This window comes from Carcharodon carcharias, chromosome 3, assembly GCF_017639515.1.
Source record: "Carcharodon carcharias isolate sCarCar2 chromosome 3, sCarCar2.pri, whole genome shotgun sequence".
Lineage (NCBI taxonomy): Eukaryota > Metazoa > Chordata > Chondrichthyes > Lamniformes > Lamnidae > Carcharodon > Carcharodon carcharias.
In genome coordinates, this window is record NC_054469.1 from 149,365,603 (window position 1) to 149,390,991 (window position 25,389).

General features: G+C 42.9%; 1 protein-coding gene across 2 annotated transcripts in view; it reads left to right on the forward strand.

Annotated features, from left to right (window-relative positions):
- The window catches only part of creb5b (cAMP responsive element binding protein 5b), a 461,587-nt gene that overhangs the window by 122,002 nt on the left and 314,196 nt on the right, over nt 1-25,389 (forward strand). For both annotated transcript variants that reach the window (XM_041184407.1, XM_041184408.1), the window contains exon 6: nt 3,244-3,404. In XM_041184407.1, coding sequence (XP_041040341.1) covers nt 3,244-3,404 — 161 coding nt within the window. The remainder of the gene's footprint in view (nt 1-3,243; nt 3,405-25,389) is intronic.

Here is a 25,389-nt window from a genome sequence, read left to right on the forward strand (position 1 = left end):
CACTTACCCGTCTGCTCCCCATAACTCTTGACTCCTGCTGTGTAATCAAAAATCTAACTTAGCCTTGAATCAAATCAGTGACCCACTCGCCACTGTTTTCTGGGGAAGAGAATTCCACAATTAATCCACAGGGAAGATAATTCTCATCTCCATCTTAAAAGGGAGGCCTCTTATTCTTAAAGTGTGTCGCCTAGTTCGAATTTAACCCTCAAGAGAAAGCATCCTCCCAGTATCCACCCTATCATGTCCTCTCAAGATCTTGTATGTTTCAGTAGGATCACCTCTCATTCTTCTAAACTCAAATGGTTACAGTCCCAACCTGTTCAACCTTTCTTCATAAGATAAGCCCTTCATCCCAGATATGAGTTGAGTGAATCTTATCTGAACTGCTTCTAACACAATTATATCCTTCTATCAAATAGGGAGACCAAAACTGTACACAGTACTCCAGGTGTGATCCCACCTAGGCCCTATACAGCTGCAGTAAAACTTGACTACTTTTATATTCCATTCCCCTCGCAATAAAAGCCAACATTCCTAATCACTTGCTGTACCTGCATACCAACTTTTTGTGGTTCATGCACAAGGACATCCAGATCTCTTTGTACCGAGTTCAGCATTCTCTCTCCATTTATGTAGTAGACTGCATTCTACCAAAATGGGCAAGTTCACATTTTCTCACATTATATGCCATCTGCCAAATTTTTGCCCATTCACTTAACCTAACTATTCCATTTGCTGACTCTACCTCCTCTTGACAACTTACTTTCCTATCTATCTCTGTCATCAGAAAATTTAGCAACCATACATTTGGGCCCTCCATCCAAGTCATTGATATAGATTCCAATGCAGATAGAGAATGAATGATCTCATCCATGCCATCATCTCATCATTCTAAACTCACATACTCAAGCCCATCACACATTTACTGGCATCTCACTCACTGCCAGCTCAAGAGACATCACCACTCACTCTCTCACAAACACCCTCACATCTCTATCTGGCCTCATCTCCTCTGGAGACTGTCTCCTCAGCTCTCACCATCTTGAGGCCACTTGCACAGATCAAGTTGTGCCCCCACACAACCCTGGGATACCCTCCTTTCCCAGTACAGCCCTCATGCTGCAGCCTCTTCCCTTGCCTGTGGCCACTTCTCCCCCTTCCTCAAGCAAGCCCCAGCCCTGCAGCCATTGAAAAGCCACCCCCGCCTTAGGTAGGTAGAGACCTGCCCGTGAACCCCCAGAAAAATGATGTGGTGCTGTCTGCGAAGCCTAGTGCTGATGACTGTTGAGTGCTGACCGAAGCAAGATAGGCAAACAAACCTCGAAGTCCAGGGTGAAGTGCAGCTCACCAGGTGCACGTCGCTTATGTATAGTTGTGAAACATGTCGACGTGACGGATGGATGATCCAGTGTGGGTGGATGAGTCCAGGGGACTAATCTTATGATGATATGCACGTATATTACAATGAGGTCCCATACGTCCGATGGCGGGAAACACTGCCCACCATCGACTGGCTGAATGGACGATCGCAAACTGGTTTCATGATGTTGTGAAACGGATATTTGGCCTTCTCACCATTTTGTCCATTTGCCACCGAGTGCACCTGATGCCTGCGGGCATGGAAAATTCTGCCCAGAGTTTCACACTTATACATCCATTGTGATAACCACAGATCAGCATGTACATATCATGGGGGAGAATTTTCTTCTTGTCGGGCGGGTGGCTCAGGAGCAGGCGCAGGTGGGCACAGAGTTGATCGCCGCCCGCGATCAGCTGCATACTGCCATTTTACGGGGCGGGCCAATTAAGGCCCGACCAGCGGGACGCGCACCTGGAAGCGTTCATTGCTACCTGTGTGGGCAGGCAAAGGAGGGAGAGTCAGGGCCTGTGCTCTTTTATGCATGTGCATGAAAGAGCACAGAAATCTCCCTGAGGCACAGAGCTGCCTCAGGGAGATTAATTTAAGAATAAAACATCGCAGAAAAGGAAAAAAAAATACTCAGACATGTCCCCATATGTGACAGTGTCACATGAGCTGGGACATATTTATGTATTTTAATAAAAAATTTTTATTTAATTTATAAGCCCTTCATGCTTCATGAGGCCTCATCCCGCCCGTGGATGAGGTTTCATGAGAAATGCGAAAGCCGCCTGGGCTCTTCGCCTGCCTGCCAACCTTAAGGTTGGACTGGCAGCCCAGACAATCAATTTAATTAGATACTTAATGGCCTTAACAGGCCTTTGACAGTTCGGTGGGCGCGCAGCCAACTCCAGTGCGTGCCTGCCGAACTGAAGATCGGAATGACACGCAGTGACATCGGGACGTATGCCCGCGTGTTGTTTTACGTGTCGGTGTGCGGTGCCCACCGGACCGTAAGATTCTGGCCATGGTATTGCAGTATATTTAATGTATGTCTATCTATGTTTGTCTCTGTACATAGTATGAAAAATGGGGGTATTTAATTTTTTATGCATTATATAATACCCTGTGCAGGTTTAATGAAGTGTTAATTCTCTTATTGATTTAGATCAGGGGTTTATTTAGTATATCTGAAGGTTTATAAAACACTACTTATTTTCGAATAAACATCTGGATGCTGATTTTCTGTAGGGTTCTGCTGATCATCCCTTATAATTGCGGCAGTAGATCCGCAGGAACCTCAGAAAAATGGCATTTACTTTTCCAGAATCTTTCGCTGATGGTCAAGAGAATTCATGTGGAAATTCAACCATCTGAATTTCAGTACTGTTGAATAATGGAAGATAAACTACATAGAATGATCCAGTAGGTGCTATGGAGTATCATGCATTGATTGTTCAAAGAGATTTCTCCTTGAGTAGTTAAATGTGGTTTTATTTGCCTTGTATTAAAAGTTTCTAAAGGTTATGTTATTCGAAGGAGGTAAAAGTATAGGATAGGTACAAACCTACAAAAAAGTGATGAAAATGGAAAACTGAGTCACATTGGGTAGCTATGATTTAGGTACTGATTTTCATTTACAGTGCATTATTAATAGTGATTAGGAAGCCAGTCACCTTCCTGTCTTCTCTGTCACCTGCAGAAATCAGAAGGACTAAAAAAGAGAGAAGAATACGTTAAAAATAATTTTTTATAAAGCTGATTAAGTATGTAATGATTTGGCATTTTATGATACATTATAAACATATGTGGTATGTTAGTCTTCTTTATATTTTATATTTCTATATTAAAGTTAACATATTTATTTTTTATTGTAAAAGAACTTATCAGTGCAAGGGCCTATGTCAGGACCAGCACCTCATCAGCTTGCCTCCACTAGGATGTCAAATCATGACAGCGGTGTAGTAATTCAGCAAGCCATGCCTTCGCCAACTTCCAGTTCAGTCATCACACAAGCACCTTCTACCAACAGGCAAATTGGGTAAGTGATTAGTTTGATTATTGCTATCTAACCTACCACTTTCATGCATATAAAAAGAGAACATGGTACTGGTATTATTGAAAAGTAAATTCAACATGACAGCCTCATTTAGAACTATATATTTAATGGCTAACATAGCAGAGGCTGCCCCTCCCTCAATGTCCTTTTCACATCATCCCTATACAAATCATAGTCAAAGCAGGCAATCTTGAGTATTACAGCATAGCCGGCTGAGTACACTGCTACAATCTTTCTTGTGGAGGTTTTGGGATTTAATTAAAACAGAGACGTTGTTCATAGAATTTGCAAACAGTAAGGATCAGTAATAGCTTACTTATAACGTTTAATTTATAATAAAAATAGCACAGGTGTCCAAAAAACTAAAATGTACAGTCTTTGTTACAATGCTGGAAAACTAAACAAAGTTGGTCTGAATTAGTTAAAAGTAGAACCATGACATGATTAACTGTCAGGGAGGCACGTGTATTACAGGGAAATAATACTCAGAATCAGAAGTGAATCCATCCCTGCCTTCCATAATTTTACACTAAATGAATTCAGCTCGGATCATTCTTGATACATCAGGGGCAATTGGATGGGCAGAGTACAGAACAATTGTGCCACCAGTGAGACATCTGAAGCATTTTCATGGTCGGGCTCATTTAAATAATTTGCCTGAACTGCCAGTTCAGTGAGCACATGCAGACAGCTTGCCACTGCAGGGTGAGGAGTGAGAGGGGAATTACTCTGTGGAACGGAGATAGAATAATGACCTGGGAGAAGGGGAAGCAATCATTGGGATGTGTGTGATGGTGACTAAGCAGCAGACAATGAACTTGAAAAGGTTGTTGGGCCAAAAGGAGCATTTATACTCTTCCTTATCCCACAGAAAAAGGGACTAAACTCTTACACAGTTGGACTGAATGCTGCATACTCCACCCACCAATACTTGAAAATTTTAGCCATCCTAAAAGCAGCATAGGATGCTGATTTAATCATTTTATAGAACTTCCACCTGTTTTGAATGGGACACTAACCAGTCATAGTAAAAAAAAAGTATAAAAATAAAATAAAAATTGATGTAATATTTTAAGTTAGTTTTTATAATAATTGAAAGCTCTATGTCTAAAGTAAAAAATTTCTTAGATTTTACGTTCTGTGTTGTAATTGCTGATAGATTAGAATTTACTGTCAGTTTTGTTATTGCAATAATGCTTAATAAGCTCTTATCAAATTCCTCTCTCTATTATTTTAAGAGACACATTAACACATTTAAAATAGGCTAACACACTAAAGTTATGGGCAGTATTTTTTGGATGGCAGTGTTATCTGTCCTGCCATCCAAAGAGTTGGCAGGGAACACATCACTGCTGTTCACAGCAGCTTCCACAGCCAATAAATGCTCCAAGGAGCATTAGTTGGCTGGAGATGGGACTTCCACCCCTCATTCAGGCAGAAATCCTGCCTCAATAGTACCAATGGCAGCAGTGACCAGGACTGGGCTACAAGCAATCCCCAGATGTAGAAAGGGAGCCTTTGAGGGAGGTGACTCTCCTATCTCTTCCCACTGCGGCCTGAGCATACTAACCTGCCGGGGTCCCTCTTTTCTTTGAACTCTTTCCACCAGCCTCAAAATTGAGGCCAGGTGGAAAGCAGCCCTTAAGTGGTCATTAATTGCTCACTTAAGGGCCTCACTTGGAGAGGAGGCAGGGATGGCTGAAGGCCTCATCTACCCCATGTAAAATTATGGACAGGCCGGGGTGGCAGAAGGGCAGCGGGAAGGCCATCCAGGGAATTTTACTTGCCACCCGCCTGCAAACCTACCAGCACAATCCATAAAATTCTGCCCTATATGTGATTATGCCACTCATGGTAATTTCCAGGCATATATGTTAGCTATGTCATTCCATGATGTGCAATTAAATGGCTCACTCAGGATAAAAAGAATTGGTCATTCTTATATAGAACTGAACAGCCTTTGCTCACCAATCAAAATCCTCTGTAAATATGTATTGGTACTACTCCAGTTCCTTTCCACACTTAAGGGCAGATTTAATGGATAGAAAGTTTTAGGCAGCATCCCTGTGATATCCTGGTAAGCAAAGTTCTCATGAACTTTATTGGTCTCTGTAAAAATGACAATTTTAGTATGTTCTTTAGTAAATTAGTGAAGCTATGTTCAGCTTCCATTTTTCATTGGACTGCATCATCTGGTATATCATGTTATAATGTCATTAACCATTAAGCATAAAAGTCTTAAATAGGCCAAACTGCTTTATGTTTACTTGCGTTCTGCATATTTCAGCGTGTGTTTAATTCCTACTTTTTAACAGTTGCTGTAGGGATTTTCAGTCTGACTTTTAGTGGTATGTTTTTAGTATGAACTGTCACTACAATCCAAAAGTAACTAAATGGGTGTATTTTAACTCTCTCCATCCAGCAGCTACTAGATCCATGGCCAGTTAAAATGCCTCATGCAATGCATTCCCTTTGATCCTGCTGCCTTCCTGTGATGTTGATATTGAACTGCATTCTTGAGCTGAAGGCACAGGGGTCCTGCTTTAAATATGTCGATCAGACTCTGTTATCATTATCAGAGCTTGACTCCAATCTTAACCAGGCCAAACCTCTTGGGAAGAGGAGCCAGAACTGAAAGAGGCCCCCCAAGGTTATTTTAATTCTTTTATTTTATTGTGGGCCAGGAGCAGCAGGAGAAGTTTTTCCAGGACCCACATGGAAACCTTGGGCTTCTCTTGCCAAAGACTTCCCTTCTCCACAGACCTGACCAACCACCCTCACAAGCATTTAACCTTGGTGCTGGGGAGAGTTCCTTTGACACTCAAAATCTCACTCCACCTTGCTAGCACCTCCCTGCACTTTTAGACAGGAGTCTGACAGCAAGCATACAAATGATAATTGCAGGCCACACCCTTCATGCCCTCCATTAAATTCGTCCACTGTGTGAATTGCTTTGAAATATTTCTACATGTTACTGTATAAATGTAAGTATTATAACTGATATAGTAAATGCAATAATTCTTATTAGGGCTACAAGTTAAGTGCACTTAAAAAAATAAAATAAAATGTGAACAAAACTTAAAAATTAGCCAACTAGTTCCTACTACAACATCTAACTATTGGACTTAGTTTCATATTTATTGTTTTGTATTAACATTGGTTTCAATTATTAGTCTGGCATACCAGAAAATATATTACTTAATAAAATCCAATATCTATTGAAAGTTAGTTTGTTTTCTCGAACATTGTGCTTACTTAGGCCTGTTACAAAGTAACTTAGCAAATAAAAAGGGTTGCTTGGTGCGTAATAAATATCCTGTCACAGCTGTCAAAGAGATAAAACGTTAACTTTGGTATGAAGTTAGGAAGCGGACTATCATAGTTCAATTGCGGGTTTTAAAGGTATGCATAGACTGAAATTCTGCTAGTTCTTTATCAACATAATTGAGGGTTGTCTGCTGTGAACAGCCCAAAGGTTCTTGTATGATCATGAGGCCAAAATATAATTATGGATGAGAAATGCAATTTGCCTTATTTTAATTCACCCATCCAGAAAGATCGCAAGATCCTCCTCCTGGAGTATTAAATTCCTTCTTTGCTGATTCCAGGATTTTTGCCTCCATTACTCTGTTCAGGACTCTATTCTATTAATTTATCACGCTTCATTATGTGAAAGTGAGTTTCCTAATACCACACACCCGCCTTAGTGTCTCCTTGCACTTCTTTTAATTTCCTGAACTACTTTATTTACTGCAATGTGATTTCCTTTTAGACATCTCTTTTACTTAGGTTAAAAAGCCCAGGTTTCTCGAACGAACTTCATGCCCCTCTACAGTTTCTAATTTGTTACATTGCTTGTCTGGCAGCCAGTACCAGATGAGAAGAAATTTCCTCCAACTAAATATCGGGAAAACCAAAGCTATTTGTCTCTGGCTCTGCACCGTTCTACCTACCCATCACCGGAGTTTCTGCAGACTTACATTTGCTCCAAGTCCAGTCGTGCTTTAGATTTGAAATTCTCATCCTTGGGTCCAAAACCCTCATAATCTTGCCCTTCCCTATCTCTAACCTCCTTCAGTAGTACCACCCTGTGAGATCCCTGCGCTCATCCAATTCTGGTCTTTTATGCATTGATCACTTCTTTTAACCCTCTACGGACAAGACACGCCTTAAGCTGAGTGGGTCTCATGCTCTGGAATTTCCTCGGGCAACCTGTCCGCCTATCTCTTCTTTTAAGAGGCTTCTTAAAACCAATTTCCTTGACCGAGCTATTAGTTTCTTCTCCTAAAACATCCTCCTATGCTTTTGTCTATGTTGCTGCAAGGCATCTTGGCACATTTTCCTATGTTAAAGGCACCAAATAAATGTAAGTGGTGGTTGCATTTCTTCCAGTTCCTGACTATCCCTCTTATGTCTCGTCTCAGCAACCAGAGGACACAGAATACTATAAAGCACTACAGAAGCACAATAAAGTTAGAGCATTACTTCCTTTAACTGTTTTATTATTTTTTTCATAATCTATTGCTGCTTGGCATTGGCTGGATAATGTCACGTTTACTAAAGCATCTAACTATTGGGCTTAGTTTCATATTTATTGTTTTGTATTAACATTGGTTTGAATTTTTAGTCTGGCATTCCAGAAAACATTTAACTTAATAAAATCCAATATCTATTGAAAGTTAGTTTGTTTTCTTCAGCTTCATCATTTGCTACTTCTACACCATTGTTATAGTATGTGTGTCCTTTCTATAGGCAGTATTTTACACTTTGCATTTAATTTCATCTGCCGTTGCTCACACTCACTTTCATAACTGTACCTTTGGAGCTGCTTGTTCTGATTCCACTGACTCCCTTAGCTTGGTATCCTCGGCTAATCTTACCACTTTGTGTTGATTTCTGAATCCAGATCATTTGTATAACAGTACTGGCCCTACCACGGATCCCTGGGGCACTGAACTCAGTTTTGTCCTTGCTCTGACATAGAAACATAGAAATTAGGAGCAGGAGTAGGTCATTCGGCCCTTTGAGCCTCTCCGCCATTCATCATGATCATGGCTGATCATCCAACTCAATAGCCTGCTCCCACTTTCTCCCCATATCCTTTGATCCCTTTCGCCTCAAGAGCTAAATCTATCTCCTTCAAAACATTCAGGCCAGAATTTTCCTGTCGGCGATTTGGGGGCGGGGCCTGCTTGCCAACTGGAAAATGAGGTGGGATGACGTCGGGAGGATCCCCCGACATCATCCCGGTCCCTTTAAAATTTTAGGAAGGCGGGCGGACAGTGAAATCAGCTGTCTGCCCGCCGATTTATCAATGGCCAATTGAGGCCATTGACAGGCTAATTAAGATAATTAAAGACCTGCCTGTCCAACCTTAAGGCTGGTGGGCAGACCAGGAGCCCCAGTGGGCTCCTGATAATACATGAAACCTCATCCACTGGCGGGATGAGGTTTCATGTCCGTTTTTTAAAAGTGTAATAAAGTTTATATCCTTTTTATTAACATGTCCCATCTCGTGTGACATTGTCACATGGGAGGGACATGTCAATAATATTTTTATTTTTCTATTTTTTAAGTTTTGTGCATGTGTGAAAGAGCGAACTTTGACAAATGGGGAATCCCTCTCCCCTCTGCACAGGAAGCTTAATTGGCCCGCCCACTCAAAATGGCGGCGGGCCCCGTTTCGGTATATTGTGAATAGCTGGGGCTCCAGCCTCGATCCCTGTGGTACCCCACTAGTCACTGCCTGCCATTTGGAAAAAGATCCATTTATTCCTACTCATTGTATCCTGTCTGCCAACCAGTTTTCTATCCATCTTAATACACTACCCCCAATCCCATGCGCTTTAACTTTACACGCTAAATTCTTATATGGGACTTTGTGAAAAGCCTTCTGAAAGTCCAAATAAACCACATCCACTGGCTTCCCCTTGAAAAATTCCAGTAGATTTGTCAAGCGTGATTTTCTTTTCGTAAATCCATACTGACTCTGTCTGATTTTGCCATGTTTTCCAAGTGCTTAGCTATTAAATCTTTTATAATGGACTCTAGAATTTTCCCCACTACTGATGTCAGGCTGACTGGCCTATAATTCCCTGTTTTCTCTCTACCTCCCTTTTTAAATAATAGGGTTACATTAGCTACCCTCCAATCTATAGGAACTGTTCCAGAGTCTTTAGAATCTCGGAAGATGACCACCAATGCATCCACTATTTCTAGGGCCACTTCCTTAAGTACTCTGGGATGTAGATTATAAGGCCATGGGGATTTATCGGCCTTCAATCCCATCAATTTCCCCAACACCATTTCCCTACTAATACTGATTTCCTTCAGTTCCCCCCTCTCACTAAACCCTGTATTCCCCAAATTTTCTGGTATGTTATTTGTGTCCTCCTTTGTGATGACAGAACCAAAGTATGTATTTAATTGGTCAGCCATTTCTTTGTACCCCTTTATAAATTCCCCTGTTTCTGACTGTAAGGGACCTACATTTGTCTTCACCAATCTTTTTCTCTTCACATACTTATAGAAACTTTTACAGTCAGTTTTTATGTTCCCTGCAAGCTTACTCTCGTACTCTAATTTCACCTTCTTAGTCAATCCCTTGGTCCTCCTTTGCTGAATTCTAAACTGCTCCCAATCCTCAGGTCTGTTGTTTTTCTGGCTAATTTGTATGCCTAATACTATCTCTAATTTCCCTTGAAAGCCATGGTTTGGCCACTTTTCCTGTTTTATTTTTGCGCCAGACAGGAATAAACAATTGTTGCAGTTCGCCCATGCGCTCTTTGAATGTTTGCCATTGCCTATCCACCATCATCCCTTTAAGTAACATTTCCCAATCCATCATAGTCAACTTGCGCCTCATACCATCGTAGTTTCCTTTATTAAGATTCAGGACCCAAGTCTCAGAATCAACTACGTCACTCTCCATCTTGATGAAGAATTCTAACATATTATGGTTGCTCATCCCCAAGGGCTCGCACGACTAGATTGCCATAACTTCTCATTGTTTTCTTTCATCCAGCTTCTTATCCATTTTCAAGTTTCTCCAAAATCCCCCAACTTTGAATTGTTTGATAGCTGTTTGTATGGAACTTTGTCAAATGTCTTTTGGAAGTCAAGATACACTTCAGGTAATTTTAATCTTTAGGTGTAAAAAAGTTTAATCCTAGTTTTGTGCTACTTTCTGATCTATCAAACATTTGAATGCTGATATCATACAATTTTTATGCCTAACTTTATTTGTGTAATGGTTCATAATTTCAGGTGCAAACTTTACTAGTTCTACACTATAAGGGACAAAAAAATAAACAAATTTTGGTGGAGCAGGGCATCTAGCACTGTGCCATTTAGTGAGATTTGTTTGTGCAGGTTTAGGTTTTGAAACTTTTTCCCCACACATTTGCTGGAATAGTGAGCTGATGATGGTGGATCAAGGGAAACAGGACATCTGGGACATTGATAGAAATGGGACAATGTATCTCCTTAACCAATGAGATTAAAGCGTTGAGAAATATACCGAGGAAAGACCGAGGAGGAGGGTAAATTAGAGTAGGTAAATTCTATGTAAATTAGGACGCAGAATAAGAAATAAAGGAGGATAGATTGGATTCTCTGCTCTCAGAGAAAAAGAGAGACAAAAGATAAAAGTAAGAACATTAAAATGTAAAACTCCAAACTTATAGGGGTGAATTTTCTCCCTGACGGGTGGGGGTGATGTTGGGCGGGAGCGGGCGAGCGTGCAGCCAATCGCCATCTGCGATTGGCTAGGCGCCGCCATTTTGAGTAGGCATAGAGCTGCCTCAGGGAGATTAGTGTGATTTATAAAAATTTTAATAAAGAAAAAATAATTTTAAGACATGTCCCCTCATGTGACAATGTCACATGAGCTGGGACCTGTCAATGAGCTTTAATAAAAAAAATGTATTTAATTTATAAACCGTTCATGAAACCTTGTCCCGCACATGGATGAGGTTCCATGAAAAGTGCGAAAGGCCGCCTGGGCTCTTTGCCCATCAACCTTAAGGTTAGATGGGCAGCTCAATTAGTTAGTTTAATAAGTTTTAAAATGGTCTTAATAGGCCTTTGACAGTTTGGCGGTGCGCAGTCAACTCCACTGTGCACCTGCTGAACTGAGAATCAGAATGACGTGTGGTGACATTGGGACACACGCCTGATGTCATCGGGCGTCCTTTTAAGCGTCGGCGAGCGGGACCCATCACCACTCGCTGACCCGAAGATTCTGCCTGTAATTGTTCACTTTCTGTGCAAGAGGTTTATTGGCATAAATATAACAATTATCACATTGTTAAAAGGGTACTTACTAATCACGATATTTAACTTCCTGTGTGGTGTGTTTTATGGGCAATTAATATGCAAATGCAGCAACTTCATGAGGAAGAGGTAAAGGTTGCATTTCACAAAGCTAATGACATAAATCAGGTAGCAACTTATGATGAATTGCAATTCACTCTGGGCAGAATCTTCCAGCCAGAGTGTGGGGGCGGGCCTGACACGCTGTTGCGTAAAATGACACGTGATGATGTCGGGCGTGTGCCCCAACGTTATCACGCGCCGTCGCGATATTTCTTTCAGCGGGCACATGCCAGAGTCAGCTGTACGCCCGCCAAAATGTCAATGGCCTATTAGGGCCATTAAAAGATTAATTAAAGTATTTAAGAACGCTGTCTGTCCAACCTTAAGGTTGGCGGGCAGGAGAAAAGCCCAAGTGGCCTTTGCATTTTTCAAGAAACCTCATCCACAGGCGGGATGAGGTTTCCTGAAGCTTTTATAAAATAAAAAAATAAATTTTCCAACCTTTACAATCATGTCCCAACTCGTGTGACACTGTCACGTGAGGGGCATGTTTAAATAAATTTTTGCATCGTTTCTTAAACTGTTTTATTTTCTATTCAGTCTACTTGAGGCAACTCCGTGCCTCAGGGAGATTGCTGCGCTCTGCATGGGCCCCGACTCTCCCTCCTCTCCCCGCCTACATAGGTAGCGTTGAGTGCTACCTGCCGTGCGTTACGCTGGGTGGGCCTTAATTGGCCCGCTCATGTAAAATGGCGGCGTGTAGCCAATCGCGGGCAGTGATCAGCTCCATGCCTGCCCCCGCCCGCTCCCACCCAGCCTGTTCACCATAGGAAAAATCCAGGCTTTTGTATCTTTTCCTCACTCAGTTCCTTGATGTTTTGGATGTTGACGTGTGGTTATTTTTTGAGTCCAGAAGGGCCTACATTTAAATCAAATTTAAAAGGAATTTACAAAGAAATGGGCAAAAAGTTTAGAAAGCTCCTGGAGAGCATCTCAACCCATCAGTAATCTTTTCCAAGGCTGAAGAGACACAGGATTAAGAGGAGGCAGGCCATGATGAAGTAAAAGGGTGCTGGCATGCTGCCAAGGAGGGTTTTCCTTTGGCAACTCTACAGCACCATCCCATAGGGCAGTATTTCACATAGCATGCAAAATGGTGTTTTAGTTTCAGGCCACCATTGACCATTATTGTACCCACACATAGTCTACTGTTGCAGCCATCATTGGATGAACATTTTTCAGTATCAGTTTTAGTACCTCTATCATTAGAAGCTTAAATTCAGGTTCTGATTCAGGCACGAGGGCTTGAAGCACTTCTCGAGCAGCATGGCCTGCCTGGCATTCTTCCACTGATACCCTTTTACTCCAAACCTGTCATCTGTTATGAAGATGTGCTTATATCAAATATTGATTTTTAATCAATCAGCTGGAAACAAAGATTGGACTTTTAAAAAGATTTTTTTTTGAAACCAACTAAAGTGATTTCAGTCTACATCAAAATGGCTGACATTAATTTATATTTATGTATATTTCACATTCCAATCCTGTCCAGAAGAGACAATTCTGAAAATTCATCATGGATAACGCCACCCCTCCTGCCCCACGCCCGGGGACTGTGAAATACCTTCCTGTCTGCCTTATTGACAGTTTTTTAAATGGAGATCACCGACAGTATTCAGTAACTGAAGACGAACCGTTAAAGCGGTTAATTGCTTGGACAAAGACGAGCTAATCGAGTTATAATTGGAATCTACAATCATGTTTGAGTTACTGGCAGATGGAGGGAGACCAGCCAGGTCTTTTCTCCACATTATCTCTATATTCCTTGATATTTTTAATATCTAGAAGTCTATCGATCTCTATCTTGAATATGAACAATGACTGAGCCTCCACAGCTCTTTGGGTAGAGAATTCCAAAGATTCACCACTCTGAGTGAAGAAATTCCTCCTCATCTCAGTCCTAAATGACTTGCCCCTTTTTCTGAGACTATGTCCCCTGGTTCTAGACCCCCCCCACCCCCCCAAAAGCCAGGGAAACATCCTTCCTGCATCTACCCTGTCGAGCCCTGTAAGAATTTTCTATGCTTCAATGAGATCGCCTCTGATTCTTATAAACTCTAGAGAATATAGATCCAGTCTCCTCAATATCTCCTTGTAGAACAATCCTGCCATCCCAGGATCAGTCTGATGAACTGTGTTGCACTCCCTATATGACCAGTATGTCCTTCCTCATGTAAGGAGACCAAAACTGTACACAATACTCCAGGTACAGTTTCACCATGACTCTATATAATTGCAGCAAGACTTCTTTGCTCCTGTTCTCAAATCCTCTTGCAACGAAGGCCAACACTTTAACTGCCTTCCTAATTGCCTGCTGCACCTGCATGTTAGCTTTCACAGTGACTTATGATCAAGGGCACCCAGGTCCCTTTGGACATCAACACTTCCCAATCCCTCGCCTTTTAAGGAATGCTCTGGCCATAATTTTCCATCCCCGTTGGCATTGGGAGTCATGGCAGGCGGGTGGGACAATATGGCAACAAGGCCAAAAATTGGTTTTACGTCGTTGTGAAACCAGTTTGCGATCACCTGCTCCACCCATCAATGGCGAGCCATGTTTCCCACCATCCAACATCGGGAACATCATTTTAATACATTTGTATCTAATTATAAGCTCTGCCCGCCAGAATCATCTCCCCACACTTGATCATCCAGGCACACGCTGACGTGTTTCACAACTGTACATAAGCAACATGCACCTGGTGAGCTACACTTCACTCGGGACTTCAAGTTTTGCTTTCCTACCTTGCTTCAGGCAGCACTCACGGTTATCAGCGCCAGGCTTCACAAGCAGCACCACATCACTTTTAGGGGGGCTAATGGGCAGGTCTCTACCTACCAGACCAGTAAGGCAGGGGTGGCTTTCAATGGCTACAGGGCTAGGGCTTGCTTGGGGAAGGGGGAGAAGTGGCCTTAGGCAAGGGAAGAGGCTGCAAGGCGAGGGCTGTACTGCAGAGGAGGTTATGCCAGGGTGTATGTTGGGGCACATGTTGATCTGTGCAAGTGACCTCAAGATGGCGAGGGCTGAGGAGGCAGTCTCCAGAGGAGATGAGGTCAGGTGTTGATGTGAGGGTTTGTGTGAGAGAGTGAGTGGTGATGTCCCTTGAGCTGGCAGTGAGTGAGATGCCAGTGAATGTGGGATGGCCTTGTGAGTGTGTGAGTTTAGGGTGATGAGATGGTTGCCTTACCTGGCAGCATGGATGAGATCATTCATCCGTTTTCTGCACTGGATGGCTGACGTGTGCAACATTGGCACTGATCACCTCTGCCACTGCCTCCTAAGCCAGAGTGGCGAGACTGATGGGCCTCGCGCGGCCTTGAGCGGGGGTATAGGACATCACGGCAGGCCTCCATGGTGCCCAGAAGGCGGTCCAGGGATGCATCATTGAATCGGGGTGGTGGGGGCTTCACAATTGTTGGCTTTTTGAGCCATGTCTGTGAGGTATTGGCGTGGCGGGCAATTTGGAGGCTGCTCGCCAGCGAGATGGCGTGTTTTCTGTGGGTGCATAATTGAGGCAGGAATGGGATGATATAGCGTGAAAAGCCGCCATTGCGGTTGATGGGTAAAACATCCTTTTTCCCGCTTGCTACTGCGCTTAATACAAATCTGGGACAATTCGACATTCTGCTTTTCTGTTTTTCTTTCCGTTTTTATGTTTCTCACTAGTTTGTTTTCACATTCTATTTTCTCTTTCTTTATCAATTTCTCGATCCTCCTTTGTTGAATTCTAAAATGCTCCCAATCCTCAGACTTATTAAAAGCAAAATGCTGCGGATGCTGGAAATCTGAAACAAAAACAAAAATTGCTGGAAAAACTCAGCAGGTCTGACAGCATTTGTGGAGAGGAATACAGTTAACGTTTCGAGTCTGTATGATTCTTTATCAGAACTAAAGAGAAATGGAAATTAGGTGAAATATAAGCTGTTTAAGGGGGGTGGGACTGGTGAAGTTGGATAGAGGGCCAGTGATGGGTGGAGGCAAAGGAGAGATTGCCAAAGATGTCATAGACAAAAGGTCTAAGGGGTGTTGACGGTGGTGATATTAGCTAAAGGATGTGCTACATTCAGGGTAGAAAGCAGGATGAACAAGTGACAGATGGCCAAAGTGGGGGTGGGGTGGAGGGAGGGGATTGAATTAGGCTAAAAGGTGGAGATAAAACAATGGATGGAAATAAATTTTCAAAATAATAATGGAAATAGGGTGGAAAAGAAAAATATATAAAAAACATAATAATTATTAGAAAAAAGAGAATCAAAAAGGGGGTGAGGATGGCGGAGAGTGCTCATGATCTGAAGTTGTTGAACTCAATGTTCAGTCTGGAAGGCTGTAAAGTGCCTAATTGGAAGATGAGGTGCAGTTCCTCCAGTTTGTGTTCAGCTTCACTGGAACTTTGCAGCAGGCCAAGGATGGACATGTAGGCATGAGAGCAGGGTGGAGTGTTGAAATGACAAGTGACAGGAAGGTCTGGGTCATGCTTACGGACAGACCGAAGGTGTTCCGCAAAGCGGTCACCCAATCTGTGTTTGGTCTCTCCAATATAGAGGAGACCACATTGGAAGCAGCGAATGCAGTAGACAAAATTGAAGGAAGTGCAAGTGAAGTGCTGCTTCACTTGAAAGGAGTGTTTGGGCCCTTGGACAGTGAGGAGGGGGGAAGTAAAGGGGCAGCTGTTGCACCTTCTGTGGTTGAATGGGAAGGTGCCGTGGAAAGGGGCTGAGGTGTAAGGAGTGATGGAGGAGTGGACCATGGTGTCCTGGAGGGAATGGTCCCTATGGAATGCCAACAGAGTGGGTGAAGGGAATATGTGTTTGGTAGGTCCCTATGGAATACCAACAGGGTGGTTGAAGAGAAGATGTGTTTGGCGGTGGCATCATGCTGGAGTTGGTAGAAATGGTGGAGAATGATCATTTGAATGTGGAGGCTGGTGGTGTGATAAGTGAGGACAAGGGGGGCCCAATCATGGTTCTGGGAGGGAGAGGAAGGTGTAAGGGCGGATGCGCAGGAGATGAGCTGGACACGGTTGAGGGTGGAAAACCTCCGTTAAGGAAGAAGGAAGATATGTCAGAAGAACTGTTTTGGAAAGTGGCAGCAACGGAACAGATGCGACAGAGGTGAAGGAACTGAGAGAATGGGATGGAGTCCTTACAGGAAGCGGGGTATGAGAAGCTGTAGTCGAGGTAGCTGTGGGAGTCGGTGGGCTTGTAATGAATATTGGTGGATAGCCTATCACCAGAAATTGAGATACAGAGGTCAAGGAAGGGAAGGGAAGTGTCAGTGATGGATCATGTGAAAATGATGGAGGTGTGGAAATTGGAAGCAAAACTAATACATTTTTCCAGGTCCAGATGAGAGCATGAAGCGGCACTGAAGCAGTCATCGAAGTATCGCAGAAAGAGTTGTGGGAGGGGGCCTGAGTAGGACTGGAACAAGGAATGTTCCACATGCCCCATAAAGAGGCATAACTGGGGCCCATGTGGGTACCCATAGGCTGCACCTTCTTTTTGGAGGAAGTGAGACAAGTTTAAGGAGAAATTGTTCAGCAAGGGATCAAGTTCAGCCAGATGGAGGAGGGAAGTGGTGGATGGGGATTGTTTGGGTCTCTGTTCAAGGAAGAAGCGGAGAGCCCTCAGACCATCCCGATAGGGGATGGAGGTGTAGAGGGATTGGACATCCATGGTGAAGAGGAGGTGGTTGGGGCCAGGGAACTAGAAATTATTGATATGATGTAGGGCATCAGAGGAATCATGGATGTAGGTGGGAAGAGACTGGACAAGGGGAGAGCCATTAAACAGCTTATATTTCACCACATTTCTATTTCTCTTTGGTTCAGATGAAGAGTCATACAGACTCGAAATGTTAACTCTGTCTTCCTCAGACTTATTACTTTTTCTGGCAACTTTATAAGCCTATTTCTTTGAGCTAACAGAACCTTTAACTTCTCTCGTTAGCCATGGTTAGAACTTTTGCTCTTAATTCATATGTTCATATTCATATGTTTGTGCTCCAAAGGAATGTAAACTTGTTGTAAACCATGAACTAATTCTTTCAATGCTAGCCATTGCCTGTCTACTGTCATATCTATTAATGTAGTTTCTCAATATACTGCAGCCAATTTCCCCCTTATACGATTGTAGTGTCCTCAGTTTAGATTTAAGACCCTAGTTTCAGATTGAACTACGTAACTTTCAAACTTAATGTAAAATTCTATCATATCTTTTTCCAAAACAAAAAAAGCCCATTGAGATCAGATTAGGAGAGGGAAAAAGGGAGCACCATTTGACCCCTTCTATCCTAGTTGTAACACATGTCAGAGGATTCCTGTAGCAAAGAGTTTGGGAAAATGTAAATAATTAAATTAATAGTTGCACTGGCATCATGGTTCATGAAAACCTAACTGTTAGCTAGAAACAAAGATAGAACCAACAGGACCTTTTTAGAGGCTTATGGAACTTAGCTTGAAAAGTGTGTGGGTCTTTAAAATGGCCTCTTGCCTGCAGGTCGGCCGGATGTCTTCTTCCCTGCCAGGTGTTCACTTGTAATTAAGCACTGAATGAAAATATCATGGAGTCCTTCTTTACCACCTTTCTAATATGGTAATGAAGTTTCTTGCTGTTTTAAGCTGGAGTTCAGACACCTGTTCCAGACCAGTTCAAATGTCCAGCATGAAGAATCATCTAAACTGAGTTCGGACAGATATTTGTTCCCCTTCTGACTCACTATCCTGTAATCAGTTTCATTATATTGTTGTGCTTTGTACATGCCATTTGAGTTGTCACTTTCTTGAACAAGTTGAGGAGGCTGCTCAGGCACAACCTTCCTAGTCTGTCATTGTGTTGATTGCCATTTATTAGGCTATTACTGTAGAGACGATCCTCAAGTTTACTTCTGTAAATTAACACAATTGTTTTGCATGGAATGGAACTAAGAGCAACTGGTCCCTAGTTGCCTGTGCTCGCTTTGTTCTGTTCTTGAACATGGCAGCATATTACCCTGTTTCCAATCCCCTTAATATAGATTATCAATGTTTAACACATCTCCTCCCAATCTTTTTCTACTCAAGAAGAAATACCAATTATTTCTGGATATTTATTTGTTTTGAGTAGTTTTGGCCTTTCAAAGGCTTCCATCTCATTTATAGCAAGATTATTTATTTTACTTAAATAATTAAAACATATCTGTTTCAGGAAGACACATTGCTTCCCTGCTCCTTACAAATATTTAAAGGAGTTAATCATCTATAATATTTATTGATACACAGTTATAAGCCTGTTTGCAGTTATTGGCTGAATATTGCAGAAGAAATAATGATGAGATGATCAGCATTTGCCATTACTGTGGAGAAATTCGCATAGCAACTTCGGGGACCCACACACGCGCGTTACACATGGAAATCCAGGAGTTGCTAACCAACTTGCCTACTCCTGCAGAAGTATCACTGCACTGGTACCTTGCTGATAGATTCAGCATCGAAATGCGTAAAAGTCACAAAATTGTAGTACTTATCCACTAGTTATTTACTATTTGCACCAGTAAAAGTTAGGGGTGGTTTATTAAGGTGTAAATGAATTTTTAAATGTGTGGTAATTAATTATGACCAAACAATTTTGCTGGCATTGAAAATTTAATTTTATAATTGCTTAGTTTCATTCCTTTAGAATTTAATTAATGTTGGAGATTTAAAAAACTATTTTTTAACTCTTTCTTTCTGTTTCTGTATATATCCCACAGTCCCATTTTTATTTCCTTCTCTTTATTTCACTTCCAGTGCACAATTTTACATTGAATGAATTATTCTCATTTAGACTTCTAGGTTTAGACTCTGCAAGCAGAATTTTATCTGCCAATGGGGATGAGGGGGCTGATTCATGTATGTGTGGTTAAAACTCTTAAAAACGATGGCGTGCTTAGAACCTGACATGTTCTTGCTGTCTTCCATATTTAATGGGTATATTCAGAAACAAGTGGAAAATCCCCTTGGGCTGAATTTTCCTGTTGATGAGTGGGGGTGGGGCCTGCTCGCTGATGGTAAAATGACGCGCAGTGATGTCGGGGTTCACCGTGCATCATTTAGTTTGTCAGTTCGGTGGGCACGCAGCCACGTCAGCTGTGCGCCTGCCAAACTGTCAAAGGCCTATTAAGGGCATTACTAAACTAATTACAGCTCTTAAGAATGCTGCCTGTCCAGCCTTGGTGTTGGCGGGCAGACGAAGAGCCCAGGCAGCTTTCGCATTTTTCGTGAAACCTCATTCACGGGCGGGATGAGGTTTCATGAAGGGTTTGTTAATTAAATAAAACATTTTGAAAAAATTAATGGACATGTCCCAGCTCATGAGACAGTTTCACATGTGGGGACATGTCCTTAAAATTTTTTTCCACCTTTATTAAACCTTCCTGAGGCACCTCCGCTCTTTGGCAGCCCCCCTCCACCCACCGGTCTGCACAGGGAGCGCACAGCCCGTCCACATAAAATGGCAGCGCACGCCCGATTGGGGGTGCTGATTGGATTTGCGCTCGCTCCCACCTGCCCCCACACAACCCCCCCAACAGGGGGGAGTATTCTTCCTCTTGAAGCTGTCATGTCAGATATTAAAATTCATTAAGTAGCAATTAAATGACAATTTAACCTACTTTCTAATTTTAATAGTCAGTGCATGGATTTCCTGAGCAGTGTAGGTCTTGCTAAGGTGCACTGGGTGAGAGGACAGTAGGAAGTCGTTGATCAATGAAAGTGATATGCTAGGGAGCGTTTAAGCAATGAAACAGAACAGCTGCAGCCAAGACTCTCAGCTGTTTTACTGGGAGAATAATTTTGCTGCGTTACAAGACAGGAACAACTTTTTGGAAGTCATTTCACTCACCTTGTGCCTTACTCACCTTTACCTACTCTCAGCCTGTGCTATAACATGGGAGAAACTTAGGCAACTATTATATTGATTTCTAAAAAGAAATAGGAGGACCAGCAACAACAACATGAGCAGAAGCAGCAATAACACTAACAACACAAGTCAGGAGTGTGATGGAATACTCTCAGCTTGCCAGGATGAGTGCAGCTCTCACAACACTCAAGAAGCTTGACACCGTCCTGGACAAAGCAACCTCCTGGATTGGCAGCATATCCACAAACATTCACTCCCTCCATCACCGACGCACATTAGCCGCAGTGTGTACCACCTACTAGGCGCACTGCAGGAATTCACCAAGGCTCCTTACACACCACCTTCCAACCCATGACCACTACCATCTAGAAGGACAAGGGCAGCAAGTAGATGGGAACACCACTACCTGGAAGTTCCCCTCCAAGTTACTCACCATCCTGACTTGGAAATATATTGCCGTTCCTTCAATGTCACTGGGTCTCCTGGAAGATCCTGGAACTCCCTTCCTAATAGCACTGTGGGTGTACCTACACCACATGGACTGCAGTGGTTCAAGAAGGTAGTTCACCCACCACCTTCTCAAAGGCAACTAGGAATGGGCAATAAATGCTGGCCCAGCCAGTGAAGTCCACATCCTGTGAATGAATAAGAAAAAAGCTGCTTTCTCCTCAGCTACATTCTGCTCTACAGAACAGAGGATAAGGACACAGAGCTGCAGCTTGAAGGAGGCAATTTCCCTGTTATGGTGTGCAGTTATAATACAAACTTTTAGAAAAACTTTTCTGAAAACCACATTTGAAAAAAACCCCTTGAACTGAGTTTAAAAACTGTCCTCAAAATGGCTTCAGACTACAAGACAGAAGTGTGGATTCAATGAGTGTTCCAACAGAGTAAACAGAAACTCATTGACTTGATGGCTTTTCCTCCAAACACAACACTTACTGATAAACCGATATAAGGTGTGAACAACCTTGATCCTTTTGATCACTACAGAGAGTAAGGAGATAAAAGCAAAAAACTGCGGATGCTGGAAATCCAAAACAAAAATAAAAATACCTGGAAAAACTCAGCAGGTCTGACAGCATCTGCGAAGACAGTTAATGTTTCGAGTCTCTATGACTCTTCAACAGAACTAAGGAAAAATAGAAGAGAGGTGAAATATAAGCTGGTTTAAGTGGGGGGGGTGGTGTTGAGATAAGTAGAGCTGGATAGAGGGCCAGTGATAGGTGGAGATAGCCAAAAGATGTCATAGACAAAAGGGCAAAGAGGTGTTGAAGGTGGTGATATTATCTAAGGGATGTGCTAATAGGTGACACTAAGGGTAGAAAGCAGGACTAGCAAGGTACAGATAACCCTAGTGGGGGTGGGGTGGGGGGAAGGGATCAAAATAGGCTAAAAGGTAGAGATAAAACAGTGGATGGAATAACATTTAAAAATAATAGAAATAGGTGGGAAAAGAAAAATCTATATAAATTATTGGAAAAAAGGGAGATCAGAAAGGGGGTGGGGACAGAGGAGAGAGTTCATGATCTAAAATTGTTGAACTCAATATTCAGTCCAGAAGGCTGTAAAGTGCCTAGTTGGAAGATGAGGTGCTGTTCCTCCAGTTTGCGTTCAGCTTCACTGGAACATTGCAGCAAGCCAAGGACAGACATGTAGGCATGAGAGCAGGGTGGAGTGTTGAAATGACAATCGACAGGGAGGTCTGGGTCATGCTTGCGGACAGACCAAACGTGTTACGCAAAGCGGTCACCCAGTCTGCGTTTGATCTCTCCAATGTGGAGGAAATCGCATTGGGAGCAGTGAATGCAGTAGACTAAATGGAGGGAAGTGCAAATGAAATGCTACTTCACTTGAGAGGAGTGTTTGGGCCTTTGGACGGTGAGGAGAGGGGAAGTAAAGGGGCAGGTGTTGCACTTCTGCGGTTGCATGGGAAGGTGTCGTGGGAGGGAGTTGAGGTATGGGGGTGATGGAGGATTGGACCAGGGTGTCCCGGAGGGAACGATCCCTGCGGAATGCCGCCAGAGTAAGGAGACTTTGGATAACTGTAATGGAATTCCCATGTGCCTTATATAGAAAGTGACTCAGCATTGTTTTTCAGGTCAAATGATAAGGGTTGCTTTACCTACAAAAGCATTGAAAAGGGCAGGAAGAAAGCAGATCCACAGAGAACCATCTAGAAAAGTCTTTAACCCAGGGAGAGACAGAGAAAGGCATCTAAAACAGCTACTGGTCTGCTGTAAAGTAACTAGGCCAATAAAAGTGTTGTGCCTGCAGAGCAGAAGTAAGGAGCCATCTCTCCTCCCTGTAAACCTTGATTCACCTACTATATTGCAATTCCTTCACTGTCGCTGGGTCAAAATCCTCAATCTCCTTTCCTAACAGCACTGTGGGTATATCTACATCATATAGACTGCAGTGGTTCAAGAAGGTAGCTCACCACCACCTTCTCGAGGGCAATTTGGGATGGGCAATAAATGCTGGCCTAGCTAGCGGCGCCCACATCCAGTGAAAGAATAAACAAAAGTTCTCCTGTTAAAGCAACCGTTGGTAATTCAACAGTGGAAGCCATTGCAGCTACAACCTCAAGACTCTCAACTTCTGACAGTGCAACACCTCGACTTCAAAACGTATCAGGCCTGCACTAAATATGGACTAAACTGATCCAATTTTTATAAGTATCATTTTATCTTCATTTGTAACTAATCTGTGTGTGTGTGTGAGTGTGTGTGTCTGTGTGTGTGTGTATTAGTAATCTTGGCCAGGGTTTTACAGTTGGCGTATGGGGGCGAGCCTGACATGCCAGCACATAAAATGACACGCGATGACTTCGGGTGTGCGTCCCAATGTCATTGCACAGTCCCACAATGTTTCGTTTGGTGGGCACGCGTAAAGACCAAGCGGCCTTTACATTTTTTAGGAAACCTCATCCATGAGCGAGATGAGGTTTCCTAAAGCTTTTACAAATTGAATGAAAACTTAAAAAAAAACATGTCCCACCTCATGTGACACAGTCACATGAGGGGACATGTTTCATTAAATTTTTAATGTTTTGAATAATTTCTTTAAAAAGTGCTTTGATGCCCCAGGAAGATTGAAGTTCACTTTCACGCACATGCACGGAAGTGCGTTGGACTCTACTCTCCATCCTACCCCTGCTCGCACAGGTAGTGCTTAGCCCGCGTAAAATGGTGGTATGGAGCTGACCGCTTGTTGCTGACATTTATGGCTTCTTGGAACAAGATTGCCTTCTGAGAGGGCCAGGTGGGCATGCATTACCATCAATGTCATCACAGCCCTAAATTTCTTCACCTCTAGCTGCTTTCAGGCTGAGGACATCCAGAGGATCTCTCAATCTGCAGCCATGCAAGTCTGTCTCCCAATTTGCAGATGCTTTGTATGCCAAGGCCACCCAGTGTGCTCACTTTGACAATGATGAGATCTGTTGAGCCTGTCAGATGCAGAGAGCTTTTGCCTTTGCTGATGTGACTGCATTTCCACATGTTCAGGGGAACTTCAACTGTACACACTTGGCAATCAAGACACCATCAGATATTCCTGCAGTGTTCATCAACTGGCAGGGATTCCACTCCCTCAATGTGCAGATCTCTTGTGACCACCATAAATTTATTATCCATGATTGTGCAAGATTGCCTGGAAGCTGCCATGAATCCTGTGCTAGTCAAGTCTACCACAGGCATTTGCACCTCCAAACAGATTGAGCAGGTGGCTTCTTAGAGATGGCAGCTACACTCTGAGGACATGGCTGATGAAACCTGCCAGTGATGCCATGGTGAGTGATAACAGGAGTCACATCACCACAATGACAGTCACTGAGCAAGCCTTTAGCTTGTTGAAAATAAGGTTCAGATGTGTTGACAGATCTGGGTGCCCTTCAATATGCATCAGCAAGAGTCTCCAGAATGGTAGTGGTCTGCTGTGCTTTTCATAACAATGCACTGCAAAGAGTAATGGGGCTTCAAGGGGAGGATTGTAGAGCACTCATTATCTTCTGAGGAGGAGGAAATGAAGGAGGAAGAGGAGTTGAAGCAAGAGGAGCATAATGAGCACATCCGTTATTGGTGGCTGCACAGCCAGCTGCCTGAGAAGCCCGTGGCAGCCTAATTGAGGCACAATTCAGATAATGAAATAGCCTAAAGCCATCTGGAGCTATGCTTGAATGCTCTGGACTCCCCACCACCTCAGTACTAAGCATTGCCAGAGTCATAAATTGCTCCATCACAAGCACACAGTCCACACAGCCTCCACTCTGAGTATGCCATTCTGATGAAGACTTTTGTCCATTGGAGAATTGGAATGCTGTGCTGAAAAGGGCTAGAAATATAAAAAACCTTCCGCATTTACTATTTCACAAATTAAGCAACATTTACATAGTTACAGACACCAAAGAGAATTTCCTTGTCTTGCTATGAAGTCTTTCTCTTCCGGTTCCCATCATTTCTACATTGTACTATTCCTCTGGCTTCAACAGAGACAGGCTGCTCGTTCCCTTGCCATGACAGCTGAGTTGCCCACGGTGGATGTCCTTGGTTTTGGCAGCCTGTGATGGCCCTTCCAAAGACTTTCTCTATCCTCCTTTTTGTGGCCCAACTGAAACTCTCTGCAAACTGACAGCTGGAGACCACTTTGCTGTATGTCAATGTGGTGTTCAACCACCAAGGCAATTTTTATGTACTCCTCTGTAGACTGGCAA